The sequence below is a fragment of the Eucyclogobius newberryi genome, unplaced genomic scaffold (assembly GCF_026437365.1).
Source record: "Eucyclogobius newberryi isolate DKJ021-1_F unplaced genomic scaffold, fEucNew1.0.hap1 SCAF_6, whole genome shotgun sequence".
Lineage (NCBI taxonomy): Eukaryota > Metazoa > Chordata > Actinopteri > Gobiiformes > Gobiidae > Eucyclogobius > Eucyclogobius newberryi.
In genome coordinates this window covers 34842137-34855815 of record NW_027316278.1, presented here as the reverse complement: position 1 = coordinate 34855815, position 13679 = coordinate 34842137, and the positions used below count along the sequence as shown (strand labels likewise).

Genomic DNA, 13679 nt, shown 5'->3' with positions numbered 1-13679 from the left:
AAACTACAGGATTAGCAGCTTTCACACGCTGCTTTAGGGCTCCATGGAGATGTTTTGTTGCTTGCTAAAGACAATACACCTAAATAAGTGTGTGATGTGGTCGTTGTGACTGTGGTGTTTCTGCTGCAGCCTGTGACGTGACGTGTCTGACCTGCTCGGACCACCAGCCCTCCTCCTGTACCTCGTGTCCAGAGGGCCGCCTGCTGGACGCCTCGGGTCACTGCGTGTGGTACAGCCGCTGCTCCATGCACACGTACCTGGACTCTAATGGAGAGTGTCAGAAGTGCCACGCCTTCTGCCACCGCTGCTCGGGGCCCGGGCCGGACCACTGCTTCAGCTGCAACAACCCACGCTTACTGCTCAGTGAGTCACATGACATGACACACATCACATGACACACAGTAGTAATGGTTTCCTCGTGACGTCACAACGTCGTACTGGCCAATCATATTTCAGATGAGGGCAACTAAAATGAACAATGATTTTTGTTGAAATGTAGTAAGTTATAGTAGGGCTGCTTGATTATTGGGGGTCACAATTTATGTTTAATCACAATTCATGCACAGTTATTATCTTTATTTTTAAACTTCTTTTAAAAGTTCACTTCAATGTAATTGGTTGTGTCCACCTGTCACTCACTCAGAGCTTTGCTGAGGCTGAACAAAAGTGGGTGGGAAAAAATGTGTTTTTATTTGAGCATTGAGCAACATTCAAGAGAAAATGTCGATTTGACCAAAGTAGCATATTGTCACAGGAATTAATATTTCTCTGTCCTAATCATATTATTGAAATCATAATTGGTTTAACAATTATTTAAAGGACTATTATCAGTGCGCCTGAAAGGATAAAGAATGAAAAGGTAAAATAAAAGTGGGCGACCTCTGTCACATAAACTGTTAACGTACAAGCTGCCAGGTGGTGCAGTGGTCTAAGCAGCAGCACATATGCCAGGCTCTTCTTCCTTGAACGGTCTGGGGTGTGTGTTTGTCAGATTCGTCGTGCGTCCTGCAGTGTCCTCAAGGTTTCTTCGCAGACGTCTCAGAGGAGCGAGTGTGCGAGCGCTGCCACTGGAGCTGTGAGCGCTGCAGCGGCCGCCACAGCCTCCAGTGTGACAGCTGCAGAGCTGGACTCTACACACAGGCAGGAGGCTGTGTGCCCACCTGCTCCCCCAGGTACTCTTTACACGGGGACTCTTTACACGGGGACTCTTTACACGGGGACTCTTTGCACGGGGACTCTTTGCACGGGGACTCTTTGCACGGGGACTCTTTGCACGGGGACTCTTTGCACGGGGACTCTTTACACATGGAATCTTTACACGGGGACTCTTTACACGGGGACTCTTTACACGGGGACTCTTTACACGGGGACTCTTTACACAGGGACTCTTTACACGGGGACTCTTTACACGGGGACTCTTTACACGGGGACTCTTTACACGGGGACTCTTTGCACGGGGACTCTTTGCACAGGGACTCTTTACACATGGAATCTTTACACGGGGACTCTTTACACAAGGGGACTCTTCACAAGGGGACTCTTTACACGGGGACTCTTTACACACAGGGACTCTTCACACACAGGGAGTCGTCACACACAGGGAGTCGTCACACACAGAGAGTCTTCACACTCAGGGAGTCTTCATACAGGGACTCTTTACACACTGGTACTCTTTACACACAGGGACTCTTTACACATAGGTATTCTTTACACACTGGTACTCTTTACACACAGGGACTCTTTACACACTGGTACTCTTTACACACTGGTACTCTTTACACACTGGTACTCTTTACACACAGGGACTCTTTACACATAGGTACTCTTTACACACTGGTACTCTTTACACACAGGGACTCTTTACACACAGGGACTCTTTACACACAGGGACTCTTTACACACTGGGAGCTTTTACACACAGTGAGTCATTACACACAGTGAGTCTTTACACACAGGGAGTCTTCACACACAGGGAGTCTTCATACAGGGACTCTTTACATACACAGGGAGTCTTTACACACACAGGGAGTCTTTACACAAAGGGAGTCTTTACACACAGGGACTCTTTACACACAGGGACTCTTTACACACTGGGAGCTTTTACACACAGGGAGTCTTTACACACAGGGAGTCTTCACACACAGGGAGTCTTCATACAGGGACTATTTACATACACAGGGACTCTTTACATACACAGGGAGTCTTTACACACACAGGGAGTCTTCACACACAGGGAGTCTTCACACACAGGGACTCTTTACACACTGGTACTCTTCACACACACAGGGAGTCTTTACACACAGGGAGTCTTTACACACAGGGAGTCTTTACACACAGGGAGTCTTCACACACAGGGAGTCTTCACACACAGGGAGTCTTCACACACAGGGAGTCTTCACACACAGAGAGTCTTCACACACAGAGAGTCTTCACACACAGAGAGTCTTCACACACAGAGAGTCTTCACACACAGGGACTCTTTACATACAAGGACTCTTTACATACAGGGACTCTTTACACACAGGGACTCTTTACACACTGGGAGCTTTTACACACAGTGAGTCTTTACACACAGGGAGTCTTCACACACAAGGGAGTCTTCACACACAAGGGAGTCTTCATACAGGGACTCTTTACATACACAGGGAGTCTTTACACACACAGGGAGTCTTTACACACACAGGGAGTCTTTACACACACAGGGAGTCTTTACACACAGGGACTCTTTACACACAGGGACTCTTTACACACTGGGAGCTTTTACACACAGGGAGTCTTTACACACAGGGAGTCTTTACACACAGGGAGTCTTCACACACAGGGAGTCTTCATACAGGGACTCTTTACATACACAGGGAGTCTTTACACACACAGGGAGTCTTCACACACAGGGAGTCTTCACACACAGGGACTCTTTACACACTGGTACTCTTCACACACACAGGGAGTCTTTACACACAGGGAGTCTTCACACACAGGGAGTCTTCACACACAGAGAGTCTTCACACACAGAGAGTCTTCACACACAGAGAGTCTTCACACACAGAGAGTCTTCACACACAGAGAGTCTTCACACACAGAGTCTTCACACACAGAGAGTCTTCACACACAGAGAGTCTTCACACACAGAGAGTCTTCACACACAGGGACTCTACATACAAGGACTCTTTACATACAAGGACTCTTCACACACACAGGGAGTCTTTACACACAGGGAGTCTTAACACACACAGGAAGTCTTCACACACAGGGAGTCTTTACACACAGGGAGTCTTTACACACAGGGAGTCTTTACACACAGGGAGTCTTTACACACAGGGAGTCTTTACACACAGGGAGTCTTAACACACACAGGGAGTCTTTACACACAGGGAGTCTTTACACACAGGGAGTCTTCACACACAGGGAGTCTTCACACACAGGGAGTCTTTACACACTGGTACTCTTCACACACACAGGGAGTCTTTACACACAGGGAGTCTTCACACACAGGGAGTCTTCACACACAGGGACTCTTTACACACTGGTACTCTTCACACACACAGGGAGTCTTTACACACAGGGAGTCTTTACACACAGGGAGTCTTTACACACAGGGAGTCTTTACACACAGGGAGTCTTCACACACAGGGAGTCTTTACACACAGGGACTCTTCACACACACAGGGAGTCTTCACACACAGGGACTCTTCATACACAGGGACTCTTCATACAGGGACTCTTTACACACAGGGACTCTTTACACACAGGGACTCTTCATACAGGGACTCTTTACACACAGGGACTCTTTACACACAGGGACTCTTCATACAGGGACTCTTTACACACAGGGACTCTTTACACACAGGGACTCTTCATACAGGGACTCTTTACACACAGGGACTCTTTACACACAGGGACTCTTCATACAGGGACTCTTTACACACAGGGACTCTTTACACACAGGAACTCTTTACACACAGGGACTCTTTACACACAGGGACTCTTTACACACAGGGACTCTTTACACACTGGTACTCTTTACACACTGGTACTCTTTACACACTGGTACTCTTTACACACAGGGACTCTTTACACATAGGTATTCTTTACACACTGGTACTCTTTACACACGGGGACTCTTTACACACTGGTACTCTTTACACACTGGTACTCTTTACACACTGGTACTCTTTACACACTGGTACTCTTTACACACTGGTACTCTTTACACACAGGGACTCTTTACACATAGGTACTCTTTACACACTGGTACTCTTTACACACAGGGACTCTTTACACACAGGGACTCTTTACACACAGGGACTCTTTACACACTGGGAGCTTTTACACACTGGGAGCTTTTACACACAGTGAGTCTTTACACACAGGGAGTCTTTACACACAGGGAGTCTTCACACACAGGGAGTCTTCATACAGGGACTCTTTACATACACAGGGAGTCTTTACACACACAGGGAGTCTTTACACAAAGGGAGTCTTAACACACAGGGACTCTTTACACACAGGGACTCTTTACACACTGGGAGCTTTTACACACAGTGAGTCTTTACACACAGGGAGTCTTCACACACAAGGGAGTCTTCATACAGGGACTCTTTACATACACAGGGAGTCTTTACACACACAGGGAGTCTTTACACACACAGGGAGTCTTTACACACAGGGAGTCTTTACACACAGGGACTCTTTACACACAGGGACTCTTTACACACTGGGAGCTTTTACACACAGGGAGTCTTTACACACAGGGAGTCTTCACACACAGGGAGTCTTCATACAGGGACTATTTACATACACAGGGACTCTTTACATACACAGGGAGTCTTTACACACACAGGGAGTCTTCACACACAGGGAGTCTTCACACACAGGGACTCTTTACACACTGGGACTCTTCACACACACAGGGAGTCTTTACACACAGGGAGTCTTTACACACAGGGAGTCTTTACACACAGGGAGTCTTCACACACAGGGAGTCTTCACACACAGGGAGTCTTCACACACAGGGAGTCTTCACACACAGAGAGTCTTCACACACAGAGAGTCTTCACACACAGAGAGTCTTCACACACAGGGACTCTTTACATACAAGGACTCTTTACATACAGGGACTCTTTACACACAGGGACTCTACACACTGGGAGCTTTTACACACAGTGAGTCTTTACACACAGGGAGTCTTCACACACAAGGGAGTCTTCACACACAAGGGAGTCTTCATACAGGGACTCTTTACATACACAGGGAGTCTTTACACACACAGGGAGTCTTTACACACACAGGGAGTCTTTACACACACAGGGAGTCTTTACACACAGGGACTCTTTACACACAGGGACTCTTTACACACTGGGAGCTTTTACACACAGGGAGTCTTTACACACAGGGAGTCTTTACACACAGGGAGTCTTCACACACAGGGAGTCTTCATACAGGGACTCTTTACATACACAGGGAGTCTTTACACACACAGGGAGTCTTCACACACAGGGAGTCTTCACACACAGGGACTCTTTACACACTGGTACTCTTCACACACACAGGGAGTCTTTACACACAGGGAGTCTTCACACACAGGGAGTCTTCACACACAGAGAGTCTTCACACACAGAGAGTCTTCACACACAGAGAGTCTTCACACACAGAGAGTCTTCACACACAGAGAGTCTTCACACACAGGGACTCTTCACACACACAGGGAGTCTTCACACACAGGGACTCTTCATACACAGGGACTCTTCATACAGGGACTCTTTACACACAGGGACTCTTTACACACAGGGACTCTTCATACAGGGACTCTTTACACACAGGGACTCTTTACACACAGGGACTCTTTACACACTGGGAGCTTTTACACACAGGGCGTCTTTACACACAGGGAGTCTTCACACACAGGGAGTCTTCATACAGGGACTATTTACATACACAGGGACTCTTTACATACACAGGGAGTCCTTACACACACAGGGAGTCTTCACACACAGGGAGTCTTCACACACAGGGACTCTTTACACACTGGTACTCTTCACACACACAGGGAGTCTTTACACACAGGGAGTCTTTACACACAGGGAGTCTTTACACACAGGGAGTCTTCACACACAGGGAGTCTTCACACACAGGGAGTCTTCACACACAGGGAGTCTTCACACACAGAGAGTCTTCACACACAGAGAGTCTTCACACACAGAGAGTCTTCACACACAGGGACTCTTTACATACAAGGACTCTTTACATACAGGGACTCTTTACACACAGGGACTCTACACACTGGGAGCTTTTACACACAGTGAGTCTTTACACACAGGGAGTCTTCACACACAAGGGAGTCTTCACACACAAGGGAGTCTTCATACAGGGACTCTTTACACACTGGTACTCTTCACACACACAGGGAGTCTTTACACACAGGGAGTCTTTACACACAGGGAGTCTTTACACACAGGGAGTCTTTACACACAGGGAGTCTTCACACACAGGGAGTCTTTAAACACAGGGACTCTTCACACACACAGGGAGTCTTCACACACAGGGACTCTTCATACACAGGGACTCTTCATACAGGGACTCTTTACACACAGGGACTCTTTACACACAGGGACTCTTCATACAGGGACTCTTTACACACAGGGACTCTTTACACACAGGGACTCTTTACACACTGGGAGCTTTTACACACAGGGAGCTTTTACACACAGGGAGTCTTTACACACAGGGAGTGTTCACACACAGGGAGTCTTCATACAGGGACTATTTACATACACAGGGACTCTTTACATACACAGGGAGTCCTTACACACACAGGGAGTCTTCACACACAGGGAGTCTTCACACACAGGGAGTCTTTACACACTGGTACTCTTCACACACACAGGGAGTCTTTACACACAGGGAGTCTTCACACACAGGGAGTCTTCACACACAGGGACTCTTTACACACTGGTACTCTTCACACACACAGGGAGTCTTTACACACAGGGAGTCTTTACACACAGGGAGTCTTTACACACAGGGAGTCTTCACACACAGGGAGTCTTTACACACAGGGACTCTTCACACACACAGGGAGTCTTCACACACAGGGACTCTTCATACACAGGGACTCTTCATACAGGGACTCTTCATACAGGGACTCTTTACACACAGGGACTCTTCATACAGGGACTCTTTACACACAGGGACTCTTTACACACAGGGACTCTTCATACAGGGACTCTTTACACACAGGGACTCTTTACACACAGGGACTCTTCATACAGGGACTCTTTACACACAGGGACTCTTCATACAGGGACTCTTTACACACAGGGACTCTTTACACACAGGAACTCTTTACACACAGGGACTCTTTACACACAGGGACTCTTTACACACAGGGACTCTTTACACACTGGTACTCTTTACACACTGGTACTCTTTACACACTGGTACTCTTTACACACAGGGACTCTTTACACATAGGTATTCTTTACACACTGGTACTCTTTACACACGGGGACTCTTTACACACTGGTACTCTTTACACACTGGTACTCTTTACACACTGGTACTCTTTACACACAGGGACTCTTTACACATAGGTACTCTTTACACACTGGTACTCTTTACACACAGGGACTCTTTACACACAGGGACTCTTTACACACAGGGACTCTTTACACACTGGGAGCTTTTACACACTGGGAGCTTTTACACACAGTGAGTCTTTACACACAGGGAGTCTTTACACACAGGGAGTCTTCACACACAGGGAGTCTTCATACAGGGACTCTTTACATACACAGGGAGTCTTTACACACACAGGGAGTCTTTACACAAAGGGAGTCTTTACACACAGGGACTCTTTACACACAGGGACTCTTTACACACTGGGAGCTTTTACACACAGTGAGTCTTTACACACAGGGAGTCTTCACACACAAGGGAGTCTTCATACAGGGACTCTTTACATACACAGGGAGTCTTTACACACACAGGGAGTCTTTACACACACAGGGAGTCTTTACACACAGGGAGTCTTTACACACAGGGACTCTTTACACACAGGGACTCTTTACACACAGGGAGTCTTAACACACACAGGGAGTCTTTACACACAGGGAGTCTTCACACACAGGGAGTCTTCACACACAGGGAGTCTTTACACACTGGTACTCTTCACACGCACAGGGAGTCTTTACACACAGGGAGTCTTCACACACAGGGAGTCTTCACACACAGGGACTCTTTACACACTGGTACTCTTCACACACACAGGGAGTCTTTACACACAGGGAGTCTTTACACACAGGGAGTCTTTACACACAGGGAGTCTTTACACACAGGGAGTCTTCACACACAGGGAGTCTTTACACACAGGGACTCTTCACACACACAGGGAGTCTTCACACACAGGGACTCTTCATACACAGGGACTCTTCATACAGGGACTCTTTACACACAGGGACTCTTTACACACAGGGACTCTTCATACAGGGACTCTTTACACACAGGGACTCTTTACACACAGGGACTCTTTACACACTGGGAGCTTTTACACACAGGGAGTCTTTACACACAGGGAGTCTTCACACACAGGGAGTCTTCATACAGGGACTATTTACATACACAGGGACTCTTTACATACACAGGGAGTCCTTACACACACAGGGAGTCTTCACACACAGAGAGTCTTCACACACAGGGACTCTTTACACACTGGTACTCTTCACACACACAGGGAGTCTTTACACACAGGGAGTCTTTACACACAGGGAGTCTTTACACACAGGGAGTCTTCACACACAGGGAGTCTTCACACACAGGGAGTCTTCACACACAGGGAGTCTTCACACACAGAGAGTCTTCACACACAGAGAGTCTTCACACACAGAGAGTCTTCACACACAGGGACTCTTTACATACAAGGACTCTTTACATACAGGGACTCTTTACACACAGGGACTCTACACACTGGGAGCTTTTACACACAGTGAGTCTTTACACACAGGGAGTCTTCACACACAAGGGAGTCTTCACACACAAGGGAGTCTTCATACAGGGACTCTTTACATACACAGGGAGTCTTTACACACACAGGGAGTCTTTACACACACAGGGAGTCTTTACACACACAGGGAGTCTTTACACACAGGGACTCTTTACACACAGGGACTCTTTACACACTGGGAGCTTTTACACACAGGGAGTCTTTACACACAGGGAGTCTTTACACACAGGGAGTCTTCACACACAGGGAGTCTTCATACAGGGACTCTTTACATACACAGGGAGTCTTTACACACACAGGGAGTCTTCACACACAGGGAGTCTTCACACACAGGGACTCTTTACACACTGGTACTCTTCACACACACAGGGAGTCTTTACACACAGGGAGTCTTCACACACAGGGAGTCTTCACACACAGAGAGTCTTCACACACAGAGAGTCTTCACACACAGAGAGTCTTCACACACAGAGAGTCTTCACACACAGAGAGTCTTCACACACAGAGTCTTCACACACAGAGAGTCTTCACACACAGAGAGTCTTCACACACAGGGACTCTACATACAAGGACTCTTTACATACAAGGACTCTTCACACACACAGGGAGTCTTTACACACAGGGAGTCTTAACACACACAGGAAGTCTTCACACACAGGGAGTCTTTACACACAGGGAGTCTTTACACACAGGGAGTCTTTACACACAGGGAGTCTTTACACACAGGGAGTCTTAACACACACAGGGAGTCTTTACACACAGGGAGTCTTCACACACAGGGAGTCTTCACACACAGGGAGTCTTTACACACTGGTACTCTTCACACATACAGGGAGTCTTTACACACAGGGAGTCTTCACACACAGGGAGTCTTCACACACAGGGACTCTTTACACACTGGTACTCTTCACACACACAGGGAGTCTTTACACACAGGGAGTCTTTACACACAGGGAGTCTTTACACACAGGGAGTCTTCACACACAGGGAGTCTTCATACAGGGAGTCTTTACACACAGGGACTCTTCACACACACAGGGAGTCTTCACACACAGGGACTCTTCATACACAGGGACTCTTCATACAGGGACTCTTTACACACAGGGACTCTTTACACACAGGGACTCTTCATACAGGGACTCTTTACACACAGGGACTCTTTACACACAGGGACTCTTTACACACAGGGACTCTTTACACACAGGGACTCTTTACACACAGGGACTCTTTACACACAGGGACTCTTCATACAGGGACTCTTTACACACAGGAACTCTTTACACACAGGGACTCTTTACACACAGGGACTCTTTACACACAGGGACTCTTTACACACAGGGACTCTTTACACACAGGAACTCTTTACACACAGGGACTCTTTACACACAGGGACTCAGCCAGGGCTGTATGATATTGAAAAAGATTGTGATATGGGCATAAAACAAACGCCTGTGGAACTCCAGTGGTGGAACAGCTATTGCCTAACCTAATATTTTGTGGCCCTGGTTAGAAAGTCCATTCAGTTGGAGTAGGATTAATGCCTAGGGAAAGTGTTTATTTATTAGCTTAGATGGAATGACAGAGTTACACAATAATACACTTTTTGAATAATATGTGCACGTCTCAATTTATCACTGAAAAATTTGATATTGAGAAACTCTAGATGAAGTTGAAGGTCATTTAAGACTTAAAGGCGGTATGGACGATTTTTCGGCTATTTGAGAACGCAGGCGGAAGTGCGCATGCGCACTCCCCCGTGTGGACCGATACAACACACACGTGCGTTTGTTTATTAGCGCAACGGAGCGCATCACATCGCTCGTCTCCCGTAGATTTCTGTCCACTTCTGCGTCAGCTCGAACTGTCTTTCTCCGTCTTCATTTTGTCCCGTACACTGAGGGAACTATATTATGATAGATCCATGCGCTTAGGCACGCGGAAACGTGGGGACGAGCCTGACGCGGCTGCAGGTGAGCGGTAGGTGCGTTTTATGATTGATACGTGGCAGGACAAATGATTTATCCACGCCACGAGGAAATATGATGAAAAATTTGCTGAAAAAAATCGTCTATACCACCTTTAAGGAAAATACTAAATACAATCTGCCATTGTCGTTTAAAAACACACATTCTTTCAAAACAGCACGTTTCTGTCAGTTGGTTGTGTAATATAATTTAGTTTGCTGTGATATTGATTACTGCGTCAGCCAATATTGCAATACTGATACTTTTGCGATATTTTGTCTAGCCCTAAATTCATCTAGTATTTGTTGAATTGTCGATATAGTAATGATTATGACTCTCTTTACACATAGAGAACTCTGTCATGATGACAAAGGTATGAAGACTAGTCTCTAAACTACATTAACTTGCAGTATATAACAAAATAATCACTTGTACAGGACAACATTTGACCTTTTGTGAAGTTTTAGAATGATCTTGAGCTAAACCAGTTCTAGATATTTTGTGTTTAAAATGGAATGTCCAAAAAAAAGTGTTTCAATTGTTATTGTTGAATTGCAATTTGTATTGAGAATCAAGCCTATTTCTTCGTATCGAAATCGAGTTAACATGTTAGTATTGTGCAGTAGAGCAGACTTGGTCCTCCAGGTACTTCAGTCCGGATTCATAGAACCATAGTTACATTCATAGCTTTGTTTGGTCCATGATGTGTTGTTATTTACATTTGAACCCTGCTCTGTCCCTGTGCTTGTTGTAGTCATTTTGGAAACCCCGTGTCCATGACATGTGAGCGCTGTGACCCGTCCTGTGACGCCTGCCGGGGCCCCGGGAACACGCACTGTCTGAGCTGTCGAGAGAACTTCCTCTACCTGACACAAAGGGGGCAGTGTGTGCAGCGCTGTCCCGACGGATACTACCAGGAGCACCAGAGCAAGAGCTGCCACAGGTGTCACCCGTCCTGCCAAACCTGCTCCGGTGAGAACGGCCTCGTCCCAAACCTGCTCCCAGCACCCCTTCCGTCCTCCTCCAGTCTCACTGCACGTTTGCATGGGTTTCAACATTTTCATCGTTGCCATAGCTTTTAGCAGTTTCAAACTAAAATAATGGGAAAAAGTCTTCCAAAACGATGCATATAACAGGAAGCTGAAACCCATCAATTGCGCAACAGAGTCAAACAATGGATTTCATTGAATAATTTACCATTTGAGTGTCCTGAGCAAAAATAAATAAGCAAAGCAAAACCATCATTACTGCCAAATTTAGAGAACAAGACACTAAACCACATTTTATATCATTTTTTAAAAACCTTTTTACCATAAACATGTGTCATGAAAATGCACTAAACAACCAAACTCAATTAGCCCCAAAACCCGTCAGACTCCGTCCCGGTCTAAAAAACATCAGGTGTGAGCCGAGGCTGAGAGACGTTCAGTCTGTTTCTGTCCTGGTGCAGTCGAAGGCCTCTCCCAGTCTGCTCCTGGTGCAGTCGAAGGCCTCTCCCAGTCTGCTCCTGGTGCAGTCGAAGGCCTCTCCCAGTCTGCTCCTGGTGCAGTCGAAGGCCTCTCCCAGTCTCTCCCAGTCTGCTCCTGGTGCAGTCGAAGGCCTCTCCCAGTCTGCTCCTGGTGCAGTCGAAGGCCTCTCCCAGTCTGCTCCTGGTGCAGTCGAAGGCCTCTCCCAGTCTCTCCCAGTCTGCTCCTGGTGCAGTCGAAGGCCTCTCCCAGTCTGCTCCTGGTGCAGTCGAAGGCCTCTCCCAGTCTGCTCCTGGTGCAGTCGAAGGCCTCTCCCAGTCTCTCCCAGTCTGCTCCTGGTGCAGTCGAAGGCCTCTCCCAGTCTGCTCCTGGTGCAGTCGAAGGCCTCTCCCAGTCTGCTCCTGGTGCAGTCGAAGGCCTCTCCCAGTCTCTCCCAGTCTGCTCCTGGTGCAGTCGAAGGCCTCTCCCAGTCTGCTCCTGGTGCAGTCGAAGGCCTCTCCCAGTCTGCTCCTGGTGCAGTCGAAGGCCTCTCCCAGTCTCTCCCAGTCTGCTCCTGGTGCAGTCGAAGGCCTCTCCCAGTCTGCTCCTGGTGCAGTCGAAGGTCTGCCCCTGGTGTGACGGGACCGTTACATTCAGCAGGAACACCACTAAACACACTTTTACCTTGAGAAGATGTAAATGTAGTATCCAGCTTGAATAGAACGTTGGACTGGGTCATGTCATATCAAATCAAATCAAATCAATTTATTTTTGTAAGGCCCAAAATCACAACAACAGTTGCCTCTGAGGGCCACAGGGAGAAATTAATCAACAATGTCTGTGGTGGCGATGGAGTCAGACAATGTCTGTGGTGGCGAGGGACGATGTCCCAGGGTCCTCTGTCCTTAGACTCTCCTTCTCAGCCAGGAAAAACTACAAAAAAAACCTCTTTGGGAAAAAAGCGTAGAAACCTGGAGGAGTTCCAGTGAAGGAGAGATCCGACTCTCACAGACGGACAGACGGACACGAGGAGACTGGAGCTGGACCCACTCTTCAGGCAGATGAGGGACCGTCGGAGGCGAGCTGGACCCACTCTTCATATCGCTCTTAATGCTTCGTCATTTGCTTTGGGGACAATATGAAACAACATCGCCGTATATTTGCAGCTGATGTTCCTCGAGAGAGATCGAGCGACTTCAACACTTTGGAGGGTCTGCAGGGATTGGGAACTCTGGGCTCTCAATCACTATCTTCAATTTGATTTGATTTTGT

The 13679-nt window shown here is 47.3% G+C and overlaps 1 protein-coding gene across 1 annotated transcript in view; it reads left to right on the top strand.

Annotated features, from left to right (window-relative positions):
• Positions 1 to 13679, top strand: part of pcsk5b (proprotein convertase subtilisin/kexin type 5b) — a 119435-nt gene that overhangs the window by 101962 nt on the left and 3794 nt on the right. The window contains exons 32-34 of the mRNA XM_072434024.1: positions 130 to 363; positions 992 to 1172; positions 11717 to 11934. Of these exons, the coding sequence (XP_072290125.1) occupies positions 130 to 363; positions 992 to 1172; positions 11717 to 11934 (633 nt within the window). The remainder of the gene's footprint in view (positions 1 to 129; positions 364 to 991; positions 1173 to 11716; positions 11935 to 13679) is intronic.